Raw genomic sequence first — 21,178 nt, forward strand, 5'->3', positions numbered from 1 at the left:
CGAGGCTGCAGTGGCCAGGAGAGTGCCACTGCACTTCAGCCTGGGTGACAGAGTGAGACTCCAACTCAAAAAACAAAACAAAATCAAAACAAAACAAAAAAACAAAGAAAAGTCCAGGACTGGACAGTTTCACTGCTGAATTCTACCAAACATTTAAGAAAAACTAATACTAATCCAATTCAATCTTTTTCATAAAACTGAAGGGGAGGGAATACTTTCAGATTCTTTTTACAAGACCAGAATTACCTTTATATCAAAGCCAGACAAGAATATCACAGAAAAAAGAAAACTACAGGCAATATCACTGATGAAAACAGATACAAAAATACTCAAGAAAATACTAGCAAACCAAATTCAACACCTTAAAAAGATATTCTCCATGTTCAAGTGGAATTCATCCCAAAGATGCAAAGATGGTTCAACATACACAAACCAGTAAGTGTAACACATCACATTAACAGAATCAAGAACAAAAACCACATGGTTATTTCAAAAGATGCCAAGAGCATTTGAGAAAATTCAAACTTTATAATACAAACCCTCATCAAAATGGATATAGAAGGAACATATCTCAAAATAATAAAGGCCATATATGGCAAATCCACAACTAACATTGTATCAAACAAGCAAAAATTGAAGATGTTTTCCTCTAAAGCTTGGAAAAGAATAGGATGCCACTTTTACCACTTTTATTCAACATAATAATAAAAGTCCTGGCTAGAGCAATTAGACAAAAGAAAGAAATAAAAGACATCCAAATTTGAAGGTAAGAAGTCAATTCAGCCTTATTTGCAGATGACATAATCTTATACTAGAAAAGCCTAAAGATTCTACCAAAAAACTGTTAGAATTGAGAAACAAATCCAGCAAATTTGCAGGATGCAAAATCAACATACAAAAATCCATAGCATTTATATACAAACTTAACATACAAAAATCAGTAGCATTTCTGGACACCAATAATGAACAATCTTAAAAAAAATTTAAGAAGCAATCAGTTTGCAATAGTCACAAAAATATAAAATAACTAGAAATAAATCAAAACAAAGACATAAAAAATCTATACAAATAAAACTATAAAGTTTTCCTGATGATGAAAGAAACTGAAGAAGACAGAAAAAAATGGAAAGATATTCCATGTTCGTGGATTAGAATAATTAATATTGTTAAAATTTAGATTCAAAGCAATCCCTATCAAAATAACAATGCTATTCCTCACAGAAATATTAAAAAAAAAAAATCCAAAAATTTGTACGGACCCACAAAGGACCCCAAATAGCCAAAGCAATTCTGAGCAAAAAGAAAAAAGCTGGAGGCATCATACTACCTGACTTCAAAATAGTGATAGTAAACAAAACAGCATGGTACTGGCATAAAAATGGACACACAAATCAGTCAAACAGAATGGAGAATCCAGATCTATATCCACATACTTATAAACAGTTCATCTTCAACAATGGTACTGGACCATAAAATGGGGAAGAACAGTCTTTTCAACAAAATGTACAAGAAGACTGGATAATTATATGCAGAAGAATCAAATTAGACACCTCTCACCATACTTAAAAATCAGTTCAAAATGGGTTAAAGGCTTAAATCTAAGACCTGAAACTATGAAACTATTAGAGGAAAACATTGGGAAAATGCTCTAGGATATTAGTCTTGGCAAAGATTTTTTGTGTGTGTAAGACCTCACAGGCACAACCAAAGCAAAAATAGACAAATGGGATGGCATCAAGCTAAAAAGTTTCTGCACAGCAAAGGAAACAAAGTGAAGAGACATCCAGAATGACAAAAAAATATTTGCAAACTATCCCTCTGACAAGGGACCAATAACCAGAATATATAAGAAGCTCAAACTAAAAATAACCAGATTAAAAATGAACAAAATATCTGAACAGACATGTCTCAAAAAGAGATATACAAAAGGCCAATAAGCATATGAAAATTTTTCAGCATCACTAATCATCAGAGATATGTAAATCAAAACTATAATTATATGTCATAAATGGCTTTTATCAAAAAGAAAGAAAAATGCTGGTAAAGATGCAGAGAAAAGGAAACCCTTATTCATTGTTTGTAGGACTATAAATTAGAATAGTCACCAGGGAGAACAGTATGAAGGTCCCTCAAACAACTAAAAGTAGAACTACCGTATGATCCAGTAATACCACTACTGGGTATATAGTCAAAAGAAAGAAAATAAATATACCAAAGAGATGTGTGCACTCCCATGTTTATTTCGGCACTATTCACAATAACCAAAATATGAAATCAACCTAAATGCCTATCAATGAATAAATGGATAAAGAAAATGTGGTATACACACACATTAAATATTATACAGCCATAAACAAGAATAAAATCCTGTCATTTGCAGCAACATGGTTGGAACTGGAGGCCATTATGTGACATGAAATGAACCAAGCACAAAAAGACAAATATCACACATTCTCATTCATATTCAGAAGCTAAAAATGTAGGTCTCATGAAGATAAAGAATAAAATGGTGATTATTAGAGGCCAGGAAGGGGCTATGAAGGGGGAAATGATGTAAATGTACTTCTTACCACTGAACTGCACACTTAAAAATGGTAGCGGTGGTAAATTTTATATGTATGTGTTACCTCAATAAAAAATGTAAAATAATTTTTAAAAAACAGGACTGTGATCATTACTACCTAAGAATGTTCAACACCTACATTAAAGTTACATGTAGAGGAATTGGAAGGCTAATTTTTAAAATAACTTATGGTGGAGAGTGTCACAAAAAATAATGATGTGGTAAGATTTTATGAAAACAATTTCTTTTCACTTAAAATCCTCAGTGGATTTCCCACAATAGATCATAAAATTATTTTCCAGTCAATTCCTCATTGCTTCTCTCATATACAAATGCTATGTAACATAAAATATGAATAATTCCATAACAAAGCCTATTTCTAGGCTACTAGAGGGACGTATACCATAAATGTCCATTTATAATGTCTTCTGCATAGGTGTGCAAAGAGTTAAAAGTGTTACCAAGCCGGGCTCGGTGGCTCAGCCTGTAATCCCGCGCTTTGCGCTTTGGGAGGCTGAGGTGAGTGGATTGCCTGAGCCCACGGGTTTGAGACCCGCCTGGGCAACTTGGCGAGACCTCATCTCTACAATAAATCAAAAATCAGCCGGGCGTGCTAGCGCATGCCTGTAATTCTGGCTATTCAGAAGGCTGAGGTGGAAGGATCGCCAGAGCCCAGCAGGTTGAGGCTGCAGTGGCCGGGAGCAGCCACTGCACTCCAGTCTGGGCAACAGAGTGAGACTCCAACTCAAAAAAAAAAAAGTGTTACCAAATACATCAAATTAAGGAACTTCTGCAAAGCAAAAGAAACCATCAAGAGAGCAGGGAGACAGCCCACAGACTGGGAAAAATATTTGCCAACAGTACATCTGACAAAGGCCTCACATCTAGGATCTACACGGAACTTAAACACACCAATGGAAAAAAAAACCAAACATCTCCATTCAAAAGTAGACAAAAGCCATGAATAGACACTTCACAAAAGAAGATATAGGGGCAGCCAACAAACACATGAAAAAGTGCTGTTTCACTCATCATCAGTAAATGCAAATCAAAACCACATTGAGATGCCACCTAACCCCAGTAAGAATGACCATCATTAATAAAACAAACAACAGATGCTGGCGAGGATGCAGAGGAAAAGGATCGCTTCTACACTGCTGGTGGAAATGCAAACCAGTGTAACCTCTTTGGAAGACAGTGTGGTGATTTCTGAAAGAACTAGAAATTGGCCTTCCATATGACCCAACAATGCCCCTATTGGGAATATACCTGGAGAAACTCAAATCATTCTACAAAAATGATACCTGCACATGTATGTTTGTTGTAGCTCTATTCACAATAGCAAAAACATGGAACCAACCATGTTGCCCATCGAAACTGAACTGGATTTTTTTTTTAATGTGGTATATATACACAATGGAATATTACGCAGCCATAAAGGAGGACAAACTTATGGACTTTGCAGCAACTTGGATGGATTTAGAGTCGATTATACTCAGTGATCTATCACAGAAACAAAGACCAGAGTACCATATGTTCTCACTCATAAGTGGACCTTGAACAGTTATCATAATACTATAAGAAAGGAATTGGCAGTAGTGGGAAACTGTCAGGGGAGGGGTGGCGGGATTGGCAGCTGAGGGAAACTGCCGGGAGGGGGGGGCACTCATCAACAACAAGGGTACCTGCATAATCAACATTTGTATACCTATCCCTGAATTGTATCCATCTTTATAATTTAAAAAATGTATATTACAAAAAAAGAAAAATGACTTTTCTCCAATAAACTTTGCGCATAAAGAGTAAAAAAAAAGTTACCAAATAAATCCCATAATAATAGCAGTAAAATTGGCAATAGACTTCAACTAAACAGAAAAAAAAACTAAATGTAACTATCATCACCTCTGAAAATTAATTTCTGATGAAGTCTACTGAATGAAATTAATGTCTTGACACCTTGATTGCTGGCTGGCCATAACTGTAATACATAATGACACAGCAGAAAAAAGCAGTAATGATGTTCCAAAATAAGTACTTTGGTTCTGAGATGTTATCACCTGCATACCAAGAATAATGAAGGTACTTATCAGTGGTCATTCAAAAGTCTTTAATTCATTGCTTCTGCTAGAAATATAGGATATGTTAAAATCATGCCATTGCCTCAGCCACCTCCAAATTTCTCTCCCAATTCTTAAATATTTCCTAAATACAATCATAATCAAATTACCTAATTCATGAAAAATGCTTTGAGTGCTGCTTGGCACACAGCAGTCACTTGTTAAGTGTTGGCTTTCCATCATTATCATTATTTCATTGCTTACAAACTTTGTACATCACATGCCCTGCAGAGATTCAAGTGTGACTTGCTTTAGCAAATTCAATCCAGTGCTCTCAGGGGGGAGAAAGTCTAATATGCAAGGCATCTTTATGTCACACTTTTCTTATTTGGGACAAAACAGGCCAACCATCTAAAAAGTTACCAAAGTGATCAAAAATGTGTTTAGAAGAATTGTTGTGGGTGCCTCTAGATAAATGTCCCCTAGTTGTTACCTGAAATGATCAATGTTGAGAACAAATTAAAAGCTATATTTGATAACTGTACCACAAAGATGCACTTATTAAAATAGGCCTGTCCTCAGGCAACCTCTTCTAGTTCCCTCCTGCTGTGGGAGCTTTTCTGTCTTCTCAATAAATTCTTTCTAAAAAAAAAAAAAAATAGGCCTATCCTCATATTGCATCACCCTCAAACTGTGGTAAATCCATTGCAACATTTTAAAAGTATTTAAGTATATATTTTATTTTTATAATAATGAATCTGATATGCTCTAATATCCTTTTGTTTGTCATATATCATCCATGCATCATTCATTCCATTCACTTAAAGCATCATCTTCATGTCCAGGTATTTCTGTTGGTGACGGGTCAAGAGATGTTGAATCTTTATATTTCATGGAACTCAACTCTGAATGTATCTCAGTTGTTGAGCATTTTGCCCCCCAGAAGGATTTGACTGTTGCCCTGGAATTAAAAAACAAAGCAAAGTTAAAAACACCATATGAAGTGAAAACTAAATACTGCAGATTTATACCTACATTTTCTATATATAAATGCCTTTTTATTTATGATTCGTTTTCAGATTGTGGTGCATCAGTTTATTTCAACAGTACATAAACCCTCAGACACACCAGAGTGTAATACCCATGTAGCTATCATAAATATTCTCAAATAAATGAATTAGTGTTCATTTTAGAGTTGAGAGAGCTACAACCAGACAACACAAATACTCATTAAGTACACTTTTTTTAAAGCAATTACCATGTAAAAATTGCATTTAAAAGCTCTCTTATGGCCAGAGAAGCAAATCATGAGTTTTTTAAAAAAGCATCCACGTAAAAAGAGGTGATGGCCTGGACAAGGGAGTCGCCAGAGTAATGAAGGGAGTTGGACAATTTTAAGACACACGTAGGAGGCATCATGGGCAGAGTTTTGCAAGTCACTGGGTGAGGGAGGGGAAGAAGAGGACGTCAGTCAAAGGTGGCGATGCAGTCCACCATTCACCTACCAATTTATTATTATGAAGATCAAAATAAAAATCACCAATACACAGATAAATACTCCTACGGTCAGCACAAAAACTAGCACGGCATCAGTGTCTGGTCGGCTTGATCTTCTCATTTGCAATTCTAGAGAAAGCACACACACATGATGATTACTACTACTGGGAAAAAAAGGAAATCAATATCTCAATGGGAACTTTCTATTAGAAGAACAACTTGAGAAAAATACAGAAATAGTAGAAAGAAAATTATCAATGAACTTGCTCTATACATTTGAAATGTCCTCTTCAAATATGTGAAAAAGCTGAATTTTACAATGAACAGTCCGGGTTACCATCACCTAGATACTACCATGAGCATTTTACTGTCAACTCATCCCTCGTATCAGTTCATCCCTCTATCAACTCATCAATCCATCTTAGTTTTTGATACATTTCAATATAGTTTGCAGACATCAGCACACTTCTCCCAAAATTCTTCAGTAGGCGTATAGCTGACTAGAGTTTAATATTTTTACATTTTTTTCTTTTAGGTAATATTTTCATACAGCGAATTGCATGAAGATCTTAAATGGACATTTGCTTAGTTTGGGCAATGGCAAATACATATGTAATCTAATGCCAATCAAGACATAGAATATTATGATACCCCAGAAAGTTCTCTTCAGCCCCTTCCTAGTTAGTTCCTGCCCATCCTCTATACAGGCAACTTCTATTCTGATTTTCTTTTTCATCATAGAGAAGCTCTGCCTATGCTAGAGTTTCCTATGAATGGAAATATAGACTATGTAATCTCATGTGAGGTTTTAAAAAAAAAAAATCAGAATAATGTTTTGGAACGTCACCCATAGTGTTGTATGTAACTATAGACTTTTCTTATTACTGAGTAGAATTCTACATTTTGTTTATTCATTCTCCTATTGATGGACACCTAGATTGTTCCAGTTGTGGGCTATTATAAATAAAGCTGCTGTGAACATTCTTGTACAAGTCACTTTGTTTATGTATGTTTCAATATTTCTTAGATAAATATCTAAGAGTAGAACTGCTGGACCACAGGGTAGATGTATGCTTAGTCTTCTAAGAAACTGTTAAACTTTTCCTAAACTGATGTTTTTATGAATGTTTGATGTTTTATGAATGTTTTGTACTAGATTCCTAATGATTTATTTTAATGAACTGAAGTTTTGAATTTTGATGAAGTCTAATTTATTCAATGTTTCCTTTTATGGTGATTGCTTTGAGTTATGCCTAAGAGACTTTTGCCTACTCCTGATTCAAGCAAATATTCTCCTATATTTCCTTCTTAAAGCTCTATTGACTAGGTGTGGTGGCTCACACCTGTAATCCCAGCACTTTGGGAGGTCGAGGCAGAGAATTCCTTGAGCTCAGGAATTCAAGAACAGCCTAGGCAACACAGAGAGACCCTGAATCTACGGAAAATTAAAAAGTTGACTGGGCGTGGTGGCATGTGTCTGCAGTCCCAGCTACTTGGATGGCTGAAGTGGAAGGACTGCCTGAGTCCAGGAGGTTAAGGCTGCAACGAGCTGTGATCATGCAACTGCATTCCAACGTAGGAGTTGAGGCTGCCTGTTTCCCACGTAATTATCCACATACTACCCCCACCTTCAGGCATGAGCCACCACACCTGACTCACACACCACTCTTAAATCAAGCATTCTCTCATATCTTTCTGCTGTTTCTGCAAACCAGATTTTTTTTTTTTTTTTTTGAGTTGAAGTCTCCCTCTGTCGCCCAGACTGGAGGGCAGTGGCCGCTTCCGGCCACTGCAGCCTCGACCTGCTGGGCTCCGGCGATCCTTCCGCCTCAGCCTTCCAAGTAGCTGGAACTACAGGTGCGCGCTACCACAGCAAACCAGATTACTAAAGAGATAAAGCCAATCTACTACATGCGTTACAGCATTGCTACATTGTAAACGGGTGTAAAGTCAACTTAACAATAAATATTACTTTATGAATTACACAGCTTTCTTGTGGCTCTTCCCGGTCCCCAAATTCTAGAATCATAAAAGATCCAGGGGTTAAGGAACCACAGAGACCACCTGATCTAACCACTGCCTTATCCAGATAAGTAAACGAAGGTTTAATAATTTGTACAAGCTATGTGTTTGCTATTTTAATATTTTAATGTTGGTAAGTGTCACTCTGTCAGAGGTAGTCTCCTACATGGGAGATCTCCACTGCTTACTTTTCTGGATTTTTTTTTTTTCCTATCCTTTAAACATCATGGAGAATAACCTTCTATTGTCTCTAGTAATTCCAGAGCTGTCAATTCAATTTCACTAAATAGTTCCAAGAGTGATAGAAAAATGACATATATATGTTCATACTCCAATATTGTTGGATTTTAAGTCTTCTTATTTCAAAATAATTTCAGATTTTAAGAAGTGGTGGGATTTTTAAAAGTTAAATAAGAGACATTTTTAGAACTAAAACCTAAGAAGGAAAATCACAAAATTCATTTATCTACTCCTGCAACATTAGTCAGGAGAGAGTGGAGAGTGAGGGGTATAAAAACGTTCATTTAGTACCACAATATTCTTCTTGCAAAGGTCACCTAGACTACTTTTATAGCTAATAAAAAAAAAAAAGTAGGCTAAATTACCTATTGAAACTTTCTAAGGAAAAACAGGCTGAATTTTTATGCTCTCACTTTTTAGATAAACTATGTTTTTATATACATTAGTTTCCTAGGGCCACCATAACAAAGCAGCCCAATTTGGATAATTTTAAAACAACAGAAAATTATTGTCTCACAGTTCTGGAGGCTAGGAGACTGATAACAACACACTGACAGGGCCACACACTCTCTGAAGGTTCTAGGGGAGGGGCCTTCCTTGCCTCTTCCAGCTTCTGACAACCACAGACGTTCCTTGGCCTGTGGTAGCATAACTCCACTCTCTGTCTCCATTTTCACATAGCTGCCTTCCCTGTGTGTCTCTATGTCTTCACCCAGCATTAGCATTTCTCTCTTCCTCCGGGCATGCACACACCGGTCATATGGGATGAAAGGTCCACCTTCATCTTAACCAATAATGTCTGCAATGATTCTGTTTCCAAACGCAGTCACATTCTGAGTCTTGGCAGGTTAGGAATTCAAAGTCTCTTTTTTGGTGTAGGACACAATTTAACCCATATCAATGCCTAATTATGAAAGACTATTGAGGGAGTGAAAAATCTGATATATAAGTGAATGGATGGAAATTTTTTATTAACTAAACATTATTTACCTTAAAAATATTTCAATTACATACTGCCTCAAGCTATTACCATCTTGTGTGGGCGTTTCTGGCCAAAACATTTGTTTTACTTCTAAACAGCCAAAAGGTCTGTTGCGGTTCATGTACCCAATTGTCATTTTTAAAATAAACTAATAGATACTGAAGCGCTCTAAAAATCACTGTGTCATTTACCATTGTCATGTACTGAGATGGCAGAGCTACCCTTTCTGGAAGGCTGCAAGAGTGAATTGTCAACTTTGTCTCAATAAAGACATTTTGGGGTCTGGTTCCAGCCTTTAACATACATACTAGCAAATGCATGTTCTCTTCTAATCATGGTAGGAACTGACCACTGAACTTTTTCATGAGGGACCAGAAAGTGGAGGCAAAGACTAAGAACAGTCCACACACCTTTCTTGTCATGAGTTAGGGCTAGTTGAGATTATTTTAGTTTGATTCTCTTCTGTTTGGGTTCTCCTTTGCCTTTTTTAGAACTTTATTGAAATCATCCTTTTGACAACACCTGATATCCCAACAAAGGAGGAAGATTACTCACTTTCACCATGAAAAATTTTATTAAGTCCCTAAGCAACATATGGAAGAAAGTTAAAATAGTTCATTTTTAAAAATTACATTAAACTAATCTATTCTCAGTCAATAAAGGGTGTTATGTTGTAAGGTATCTCTACACTACAGTAGTAGCTCTTTACTTGGGATTCAGAAATAGCTTCAAGAAATTCATAAACTCCCTTAAAATTGTAAGCAACTTCTGGCACATTTGTATATGTGGACATTTTTCTGGGAAAAGAACCCCAGGCCTTGACTGGATTCTCAAAGAAGTGGTAACCAAATCCCCCACACCCCTTACAAAAAGATGACAACAACAAAATGGTTAAGAGCAGCTGACAAAAAGGAAATCATTAGCTGGGTATAAAAGACATCATAGATTAAATTGAAAAGATGTGCAAATAGATCCACCTCAAAAGGGAAACACAGTTTCTAATATGTAAAATTGTGTTCAGGACAAAATTTGTATTTTGTGGCACATATTGAGAACTGTATTATTGCTTCACCAAAAAACATTTTCTTCAGATGCAACTTTTTAAAGAGATATGCTCTCATATCATGTTTCTTAATTTTATTTATTTTACTGTACCAAAATTTTTGTAAGCATCTATGAGAACTTCATTTATTCATTGTTTTTTCTACTGAAATGTATAGCATTTATTCTGACAATGTGAGGTATTGTCCAAACACAGACTACTGTATTCTCCTATACCTGACTTCATTCTTTCCCTTCCCTCAGGGAGTAGGCTCTGGCCAAGGCTGGTCTCTGAAGGCATTTATCCATTTCCCCTTGTATAATGAAAATAAAAGTAAGAATATAATTCAAGTTGGAGGACTGTTCTCAGAGATACTTCAGAAATATACCAGTTTCTCAAAATGAGGCACATCTGATGCTACTGTGTGGAAAAGAAACCATGTACTATCTTGTAGAAAAGCCTAAATGACATAAACCAATGGTTCTCAAAGTGTGGTCTCAGGACCAGCAACAACAGCAGCACCTGGGAACTTGTGAGAAATGCAAATTCTTGTACCAGCCCCATCCCAGATCTAATGGGTAAGAAACTCTGGAGAGTAGGGCTAGAGATCTGTGTTTCAACAAGCCTGCAGGTGCTTTTGATGCTTTTTAAATTTTGAGATGTAAGCAAACCAAAATATTGCTGGGCACTTACCACTAGTCGTATAGATTGTGAATCTAATAGTTGCCACTAGTTCATTATTATCCAGGGTGTCACACTCGAAAGCCAGAGGGTGAGTTTCCCTGTGTACTTCTAGGATTGCTGAATCATTTGCAAGTACAATGGGTTGCTATTTTAAAAGGAAAAGATAACCAAGTATCAACATCCTTCATGTACATTTATCAGAAAACAACTTACTTCCTTTAACAAAAGAAGAGTGACTGTCTCTCTTAGCATAGTTCAGTAATTAACGGTGCATATGGATTTTGAGTCACATATCCAGACTTCAAATCCCAACCCAAACACTTTCTGACTGTGTGACCGTGGATAAGTTACTCACTGCACCTCCCTTACCTATTTTTAAAACGAGTATAATGATAGCATTCACCTCTTAGGGTAGCTATATGGATTAAAAGAGGTTCTGTACCCAAGGTATATCTGGCACTTAATAAACCTTTAATTAATGCTAGCCATGTTATCATTATACAAGTCTTATATAAGTCAATGAAAGCCTTGATTTCAAAATAAAATGCTTTACAAAAAATGGATGTTTTACAAAAAATGGATGTTCTTGTAAAATGCTTTTACAAAAAATGGATGCTTTACAAAAAAATGAATGTTTCAAAGTTTCTGATTATAGCTGACCCCAAAGCATATGTAAAGAGTTAGTTCTATTGGGTAATGATAATTTTGAAATTCTAATAATAATAAAGTTAAATATAATTCTTAACTTCATTTTGGTTTTTAAAGAGAGTATTTTCTGAGAGTCATCACAACTAATAAACAAATTTTACCACTCAATAGAAAGCATCAGATTATGCACATTCAACACTCACTTGTTCTGGCCTTAGAAGTTTCCATATATATTTGAATTGATTTGCAGGAGACGTATGGACACATGCCAGTCTAACACTTTCAAGAGTTTCTGAAATTGGTTTACCCCCTGAAAAACAGAAAAATTAGTACATCAATACCCTTGAGCATAAGTTGCTTTATACGCAATAATACTTTAAAAGCTCCCCTTTGTTTTTAAAAATCAATTATATGCTGGAAGCTATCACCCTTATAACTGGGAGTTTCAGTGGAGGGGCAGAGGAGTAGTGGATGCAAAGATAACATCACCGAAAGAAGCAGGTGAGGGGACACCATGGCTGTCTGCTCCTCATGCAGAATGAGTTTTGGGCAAGAGGCAAGGACAACCACATTCGTGACACATTAAATCTACTCATGGTTTCCAGCTTCGTGGCAAGGGATCCCCATTAGAGATATTGAAATGCCAGAACACTGTGATTTGACACAAAACAGATTTCAAAGTTTCCAATTAAAGGTTTATAAATCTACTGATAAGATGCCATGACAAAAGCATTTCACTACAGCAACTGACCCCAACCCTTTCTGGTTTCATGGAAGGCGATTTTTCCATGGATGAGGGTGGGCATTCAACAGGCATTAGAGTCTCATAAAGGAGTGCAACCTAGATCCCTTGCGTGTGCAGTTCACAGTAGGGTTCACGCTCCTATGAGAATCTAAGGCTGCAGCTGATCTGACGGAATGTGGAGATCCGCTTCCTGGCCACTCACCTCCTGCTGTGCAGCCCAGTCTAACAGACCACAGAATGGTTCCCGTTCACAGCCTGGGATGGGACCCCTGCACTACAGGACAGCTTCAACCCCAGACCCTGAGTACAATAAGGCTCCAGTGTATTACAGAGAATATATGTTAAATTTTAGACATCTTTGAAGAATATAAAGCAAGATCAGGAAGTGACTCAGAACTATAATTGTCTAGAGAAGAAGTGGGATTTAAAATTTTAGGATGACTTCCTTTCACGGTATCAGTCGATTGCCTCCTAACACTCAGTGGCACCTGAGGTGAAAGATATTTCCCCAGAGCAAACTCTTCCCCTGAGACCTTCTCCAGCACACAGTCCAACTCACAGCCACAGTCCACGGGTCCACGGCACTCTTCAACCCGCACAACACACTTGGATTCACCCCCAGGGCATCCATTTGTTAAGAGAACTTCTCTAATGCCAACACCTGTGGGTTTTTTTTAAAAAAAAAGAAAAGGTAAATGTTAAGAAAAAACTAATTCCAGAGTGTCTTTACTTTCTTACCTAGTCTTTTTTGAAAACTTGTATCCTAATTTCAGAAATTAAATGCCCAAATTCAGGATAATAACATGAAAAAATTTGGGGCCCCTCATTCTGAATTATTTCATAAAACAGCATTTTCTGAAGTGGGTTACATGAAACACTAGTTTCTCTAGTTATTACCATAATAAAAAGGATTCTATGATCATACATGTGAAAATGGTACATTCAATAAAATTAAAGCAACCTCCTGACTACAGAATTTTTTTTAAGAACTTCTAATATGCTAGCAAATTAATGTGCTATTCTGTGTAGATTTTCATTGGTTTAAGATGTGAAATTTCTAAATTTGAACATCCTTGAAATCAGAATACATTTACAATTGATGATACAAATTAATTGGCAGCATTTTTCCTTCTTAGAGTACATAAAATGTGCTTCTTACATCCAATAAAGTCATAGATTTGATTAAATGCAGATGTAATTATAATTTGATTAAATTACACAGGATTTCCCAAATTTATTTGATAATGAAACTTTTTGGGGAGAGAGAAGTAGAGTTTCTGGAGCTAAGTCCAAAATCACATTTTAGCATAAATGATATTTTAAAATATTTAGATTGGTAAAGACTCTGTATTAAATATAGACAGGACAACTTATTAATGACCAAATCTCCATTTCCAATAAGATACTCTCTTTAGATTGTCATACCTTTTGCAACAAGAAACTAGGTCTTTACTAACTGATCCCAGACTACTGAGTTTGCCTCCCATCACCAGAATTGAGGGAGATGAAGAAACGTCCCGCGATGAGACCAGGTAAGAAAAAGTTCATCTTGGTTGCCTTGTCTACTAGATTCCCTCTTTCAACACCTACAAGATGCTACTCATAAAACCCATTTTCAAGAGCAAAGGAAAGCTGAAGACTAGAGGTGGCTTGTAACAGGGTTTTTCAGACTTGAGAGTACCTAGAAATCACCCGGAGGTTTTACTAGCAGGCAAATTTTAATCTATTTGGTCTTAAGTGGGTTTGAGATTCTGCTTTTCTAAGAGGAGATACTGATGCAGCCAGCTTTTGGTCCACACTTTGGGTAGCAAGGGAGAAGACTCCAAATGAGACAAGGAGAAGGAAGGATGGACGGCATAAAGTCTCTGATTAAGAGATGGGTGAAAATGGCTGTAGTATAGTTCCACTTGAATTTATGGAAGGCTTTTTAGAAGCACAGCTTTATTCTGAAATGCATAAATATTTTCAAAGCAGGTTGGTATTTTATTTATTTAGCTAAATACAGTTAATTGAGGTGTGTGTAGGTGTGAGATTTTCTGTAAGACTAACACCTAAAAATCTGCCTAGATACAAAAGAAAACTTTTGACTGCTAAAATATTGTTTTAGAAGTTAAACAGAACTTTTACCAAGGCATTTTTCTCTTCTAAATAGTTGTTATAAATGGAAAGATCTTTAATATTTTATATATAAAACATTGCTTTTTCCAGCTTATATTTCCTTTTTTTTTTTTTTTGAGTTGGAGTCTCACTCTGTCGCCCAGACTGGAGTGTAGTGGGCTCGACCTGCTGGGCTCCGGTGATCATTCCGAGTAGCCGGAATTACAGGTGCACGCTACCACGCCCGGCTGATTTTTTGATTTATTGTAGAGATGAGGTCTCACTGCCCAGGCGGGTCTCGAACCCACAGGCTCAGGCAATCCACTCACCTCAGCCTCCCAAAGGCGCAGGATTACAGGCTGAGCCACCGAGCCCGGCTTCCAGCTTATATTTCCTTATAACTTATTACCATTTGTCAGTTACATGCTTACATAACACATTATATTATGTGTCTGCCCTTCCTAAAATAAACATTCCTTGAAGGCAAAGAGTTTTGTCTGCTTTGTCGGCTCATAATTCCCAGCACCTATTACAATGACTGGCACACAACAGGCAAAAAACTTAAAAATAAGATAAAGTCATTTGCTGACTAAATAAATCCTACAATTTCTAAGACATGTCTTTAAATAATAGTAAGCAATACCAATTACTGGAACTGTTGTGAAAATAATTCTCTACCTGTAAGCATTTCTCAAGTAAGCAGCAAAAGAAAGACGTAAACTAAAAACGAATAATCCCAGGCTTACTACATGGATTCCTCTCACTTTATAACTGGCTCACTAAAAAAGTAAGGTAAATAGCAGGTTTAAAACTGTTTTAAAAGATAGAAAGCATAGTGGTTGTCAGATGCTGGAAGGAAAGGCAGTGGGGAGTTAGTATTTAATGAGTGTGAGGTTTCAGTCTGGGATGGTGAAAAAGTTCTGGAGATGGACAGTGGTGATGGCTGCACAACATGAGTATGTTTAACGCCACTGAATTGTACATTTATTATTTTTTTCAAAAAAATTGTTTCTTAATTGTGCACTTAAAATGACTAAAAATCATAAGTCTTGTGTCAGGTGAATTTTGCCACAATTTTTTAACAAGCTATTGCAAACAAGATGATTCACTTGTAATTTTTGCCCCCTCCTCCAAGTTAATTCTCCTCTAGATCTCCATGGATTTATTTATTTATTTATTTTGTCTTCTTTCCCTCTGGCTGTTGCCCCTTTCAGCACTGTGCTTTTTCCAAGGCAGTTTTCATTTAGAATAAACTCAATTGCACTGTGTTTTATCTGCTGTCTTTCAGCACCCTGGCCTACAGCGTTTGGTTCTCAAAAGACAGTCCTCTAACTAGCAGCATCAGCTTCATTGTAAACCTGTTAGAGAGATCTTATATCCCATTTCTACACCTGGAACGATCAAAGTCAGTCATTTCTTTGAGCATCATCTTCCACACAAAGCCAAAACCTCTTTTCCCCAAGACATGCCATACAAACTGGAGAAATGTCGACTTTAGAATGGACTATGTTATAAATAAGCAAATTCTTCATAAATTTGCCAACACGGTATGTGGGAAGACATCTGTGAGATGCACTGGAAAGTCTTTCATCTTCTGAACATCTGTGAGACTGAGGAAATTTTACTTTGGTGAAGGCAGTCTATGTGTGAAAGAAGAGAAGTGGCTGGCTTAACACAAGACTTCAAGGTTATCAACTGAAACTATCTTACCGTGTAAAGCAATCAGCCTATGTTTTGCATATAAATTAGTTATTAGAAGCACAAATCAGGGAGAGATGAGTGAAGTACACGAATGACAAATTAAAAATTGCCACATTGTTTTTAACCTTTCCTGCCCCTCCCCCCTCCACATTACAGAACGGTGTACTCACATTGGCCTTTTGTCACTTACCGCACGTCACAGTGCACATTCCGAATTCCACTTCTTTGACTATTGTCCCATTTGAAGCTAAACAAAAAGAGTAAAGATACGTCATTTAATTATATGAAAACTTTCCTAAGTGGAAAACCTCTTACTCAGGAATGGACGATATGAGTGTTTTCATATAGGCGGCGGGTATTTTTTTAAGTTTTCTATTTAAACAAGAAAAACAATGCCATTCCTAGTACATCTTCTGTTATTGTTTAAATCAAGAATCTCATATCTTTAAAGAAGGGCATTAATGAGGAAATAAACTGCAAAGAAGGTTTATATTTAAACCTTGTATATAACTTAGAACTTTTTTTCATCAGTAAATATAAAGTGAGTTAAAATTCCATAGAAGGTCAGAGAAACACAAAAAGGTCTACCAGTTATAAGGACCAATTTTTTCTATTCTCTATTTCCCCAAATTGAATGTATAATTTCCATTTAAAAAGAGTCTTTATACCAAGTGTTCATTAAAATTATAAAAGTTAGGGATTGGTTTTACTCATTTCCTAAGTTGAGTGTAAATTTAAATATTTCTAAAAACTTATTTCAACACTTTATTTAGCAGGATAATCACTGAGAAGTTAAATATTCTTGGCTTTAAGTCATATGTTTCTCTTTTTCCAACCATTCTGAAGTTTGGCATAGAATTCCACTAGCTATTGGTACACTACAATACCACTAGAATTGGTACATAACCAATTCTTCGTAGCTCGCATTAGAACTAAAATATCGATAAAAAGTATAAGATGAGGTATTGGATGTTGACTTTTAGAATGCATTGTATCCGGGGGCAACAAATCACACGGGAAAGCACATCAAAATAGGGTCAAAAGAGTCGCTTCTCCCACTGATCAGCCCTTCAAGTTTGAGCAGACTAATTAAAGGCTGTCAGGCTTAGTTAACCCTTCTGTAAAATTTGGAAAGGAGAACCCATCTTATTTGATTATTGCAAGAATTAAATAAGATAACGTGTGTGAAAGCACCCCATAAATTGTTTAGTACTATAAGCATGCTTAAGACATCATAATTACCCAATTAAGCTTATTTTGTACTTATTAATTTCTTATAATGGTAAATTTTTTTCCTACTTTGATTACTGTAAACCTCAATAGTTTTATGAGCACTTCTATTCTGCACTTGCAAGCACCAGATACAGTACCCTGAATACCAGCAAGCACCTGATGCATATAATCAGTATTGACTTTGTTAAATAAATGATTCAGGCTAATATGATCATCGATTTTGAATGGTGGAATGCTTAGATACTTTCTGCTGGCACATTATGAGATATAAATTTAAAGCCAAATCCTGAACACAGAAAGCATGGATAAGAGAATGAGCACTGGACTGCCTCTATATACAAGCTTTTTTTTAAAAAAAACCATTAGTAGATCTGCTCTACTATTCACTACCTATATTACTTTGGGAAAATTACTCAATTTCTACTAAACAGAGTTTTCTTTAGGAGATTAAATAAGATAGTCTCCAAAGTCCCTTACAGCTTTAATGTTGTATTGTAATGTTTTTAATGATATATTGAGTGCCACTGGGTCATTCAATTGACTTTTTTTTTTTAATGAGAATTCTACAATGGTGAGTCAGAGTAATTATATATATCTGGATTTCAATATGACATTTGTCAAAATTTCCCATTATATGCCCTAGTAGTAAGGAAAAACAGTCTGAATGTCAGTAAAGTTTTAACTCACTATATATAACTGGTTAAAGGCTAAGATCTACTCATGCTAATTAAGAGGTTGGTATCAACATAGTAGAAGTGATGTGTCTAGGGCTCTGTCCCGTACCACATTTTTATTAATGACCTGGAAAAAGACACTGATATCATGCTGACTGAATCCAGGATTCTGCAAATGTAGGAAGGAGAGAAAATATGTTTCGATGATATATCTGGATCTAAAAATGACAGGGTAGAATAATAGGTAAATCTAACAAAATGAAACCTTAGAGGAATAAAAAGTCCTACACATACAGCTGAAAAGGCAACTGTCCAAAAATATTGTATAGGCTGTCTTAATTTGATACAAGGACAATTAAAGGTGAATGTAGAGTTCAATAGTGAGTTCAGTGGGAACCAGGAATGTGATGAGGTTTCTCTAAAAATTTACTGGGTCTTGGACAGCTCTGATAAAAGCCTGGCATCCACAAAAATGCAGATAACGATTTTGCTCTTTTTGTTGTGGCCAGATCCTGAAATGTTCTCTTCAATTCTGGACCGCACACTGTAACTTTTGGTATATATCATCAGGGCACAATTTTAATTTTTGAGCTTCTTTCTGGAGAGTTAATTTGTTAAGTTGATATTTCATGACTTTTGTTCTTTCTTAGAGGTCTTCCAAAGCAAAGAGAGAAAACATAGTTATATTTTATAAGACAAAATTTATTTTCTAGAATAAAACTCATTCTATTTTGCAATTATTATGTAAGTTTCTTGGGCCCTTTTATAAATCTAAGGGTAAATCTCTATAAAAGGTATAAGATTTAAAACATATATAAAAGGGTATACAAGATATAAGGGTATACATCTAACATCTTAATAATTTTCCTTTATCTTGAATCATTTTGTTATTTCATCAACCATAATGATGGCATTATTTTATCACACTCATCAATTATTCCAACTATGTTTTTAAAAATGACTAAAATCTAAAAATGGAAGAATGATTGGAATTGCCTAGAAAGATGATGTAATTGTGAAATAAATCATGGCTATTACAACATCCTCTGTTTTCTTACAGCTTTGCCTCAAGTATTCCATCATCCTTCAAGAAGATATAGAAGGAGTCCAGAAGCAAATTCACGGTTGTCTGTTTTGGGCTTTTATTGAACATAGCTGAGATGTCAGAATTTTTCAGTTTTTTGCCCATAATGGCAAGGAGAAGGAAACTGACAGAGAAAAAAATTACACAATTATTGAACAAATCAGAAGAGGGACAAAATGAAACAGAGAGGGACAGACGGCTGCATGTTAGGTGCTAGTGATGACTGTGAACTTGATTGGATAAACAAAATCTCAGCGAGAGATCATATCTTAAATCTCCTTGATAAATTTTCTCTAACTTAAGCATCAATGCACTGAGGAGCATTGTCTTTCTAAGGATAAAAAGGATATATGGTATTCTCATCTAGTTAGTCTTTCAACAGGAAATATTTTGTCCTGAAATAAACTGTGACAATAACCTGTATGATACTGTTTTGCTAAAAGGATAAGGAAAGTATCTTTCCTTTTTCATGTTTATGCGCCAACGTTTACTTGCGCATAAACATGCCAAGGTTTATAAAGAAGCATGTCTTGATGGCTGGTGTGTATTAAAAGGTGACTGAAAAGAAATAGATGTTGTGGAAATGAATAATATTCATTGAACCAATCGTTCTAATTGGTGTTTATAAATCAAAGATGAAAACGTTTTGTAATTATAAAGCAAAGAAGGTATTCTTCTCTTTAGCAAAATACATGACTTCGTAGTTTTCAAAATATAGTGTTTTGACAATCAAGGGCAAAAAGAACTGGTAGTAATACACCAGAATTTATTAGAAGTGCACTTGAAATCTGGAATCAGTATTTAAATGATGCATGCATTCCAGGTTTATGCTTAACAGTTAAACATTCCGTTGCATTCAAAGGACTTTGTCCAATTAGGGTTATATACAACTTCAAAAGGAGAATATATGGAATAAAATTTTGTATTTTTATGCTAAAAATTTTATTAAAATCTCTAACATGGCTTTTGCTAACCTTTTATGCTTAGTTTTGTAAATTATTTGAAAAATGACTTGAAAAAATAGAAAGGGTTCAGTGGATAGTAAACAGTGATGACTGTTTTTACCGGTCCATTGAGGGTGGGAGGGGCTGTGTAAATTTTAATACTGGTTCTTGAAACGTTCAGATCTCTGGCACCTTAGACTCTTTAAAGTTCTGGACACTCACTCTCCACAGGACAAAGCACTTAGGCATGAAATTGTACACATAAAATTCAAGAAGGTCCATGGATCTACAGATGCGGAAGCAGACACTGAGAGAATAAGTCATAACCTACATTTGAATCTAAATGGAAAGCCTTATAACTCCATTGCCTGGGGACGGCCTAAATCATAGAGGACATTTTACAGCTAGAGACATTCCTCGGCCAGTTCAGTACTCAAGTTGTGCGTTCGATCACTTCAAAAAGAGAATGGGGTGACCCCCCCCCGGGTCCCCTCCCGCCCTGGGCGCTTTTTGTGTCCCCTCAATAAATCCGGCTTTCAGAAAAACAAAAAAAGAGAATGAAGCAATAGCTGTAGAACATGTTTTCGTCTTTCCTGGACATCTTCCTTTTTTCCGAAGTCAAGGGCCGTTTCAAGACGCCCGCAGCGTCGCGCTGTCGGGGCCGTACAAACCCTCCACCCCTTTATTAACCTCAACGGCCAATTCCGTCCGGCGGCTGCGGGTGGCCGCCTGTCACCCGGCAACAAGGGCAAGGCTGCGACACACAGCAGCCGCCTGGTACGCACAAGCTGAGCGGCCGGGCGGGGAGGCGGTGTGCCGAGGCTCTGGGCCGGCCACCCACGGAGAGGGGCGCCCTCCTCCCGCGGAAGGCTGCGGACGCGCCGCGGGGCTCCCGGCCCACCCGCCCTGCGGGTCCCCGGCCGGTGTCACGTGCCCGGCTGCGGGCGGACTTCGAGGGCTCCGAG

The 21,178-nt window shown here is 36.6% G+C and overlaps 1 protein-coding gene across 1 annotated transcript in view; it reads right to left on the bottom strand.

Annotated features, from left to right (window-relative positions):
• Nucleotides 1–5,333: 5,333 nt before the first annotated feature.
• SPACA1 (sperm acrosome associated 1) overlaps nucleotides 5,334–21,178 on the bottom strand; it is a 16,802-nt gene continuing 957 nt past the window's right edge. Inside the window, exons 2-8 of the mRNA XM_008064042.2 lie at nucleotides 20,910–21,171; nucleotides 16,469–16,525; nucleotides 13,040–13,141; nucleotides 11,939–12,045; nucleotides 11,097–11,232; nucleotides 6,126–6,246; nucleotides 5,334–5,581 (exon numbers count right to left, since the gene is read on the bottom strand). Of these exons, the coding sequence (XP_008062233.2) occupies nucleotides 5,425–5,581; nucleotides 6,126–6,246; nucleotides 11,097–11,232; nucleotides 11,939–12,045; nucleotides 13,040–13,141; nucleotides 16,469–16,525; nucleotides 20,910–21,171 (942 nt within the window). The 3' untranslated portion in view covers nucleotides 5,334–5,424. The remainder of the gene's footprint in view (nucleotides 5,582–6,125; nucleotides 6,247–11,096; nucleotides 11,233–11,938; nucleotides 12,046–13,039; nucleotides 13,142–16,468; nucleotides 16,526–20,909; nucleotides 21,172–21,178) is intronic.

This window comes from Carlito syrichta, unplaced genomic scaffold, assembly GCF_000164805.1.
Source record: "Carlito syrichta isolate Samal-C Ts95f unplaced genomic scaffold, Tarsius_syrichta-2.0.1 Scaffold307180, whole genome shotgun sequence".
In the NCBI taxonomy this organism is placed as follows: Eukaryota; Metazoa; Chordata; class Mammalia; order Primates; family Tarsiidae; genus Carlito; species Carlito syrichta.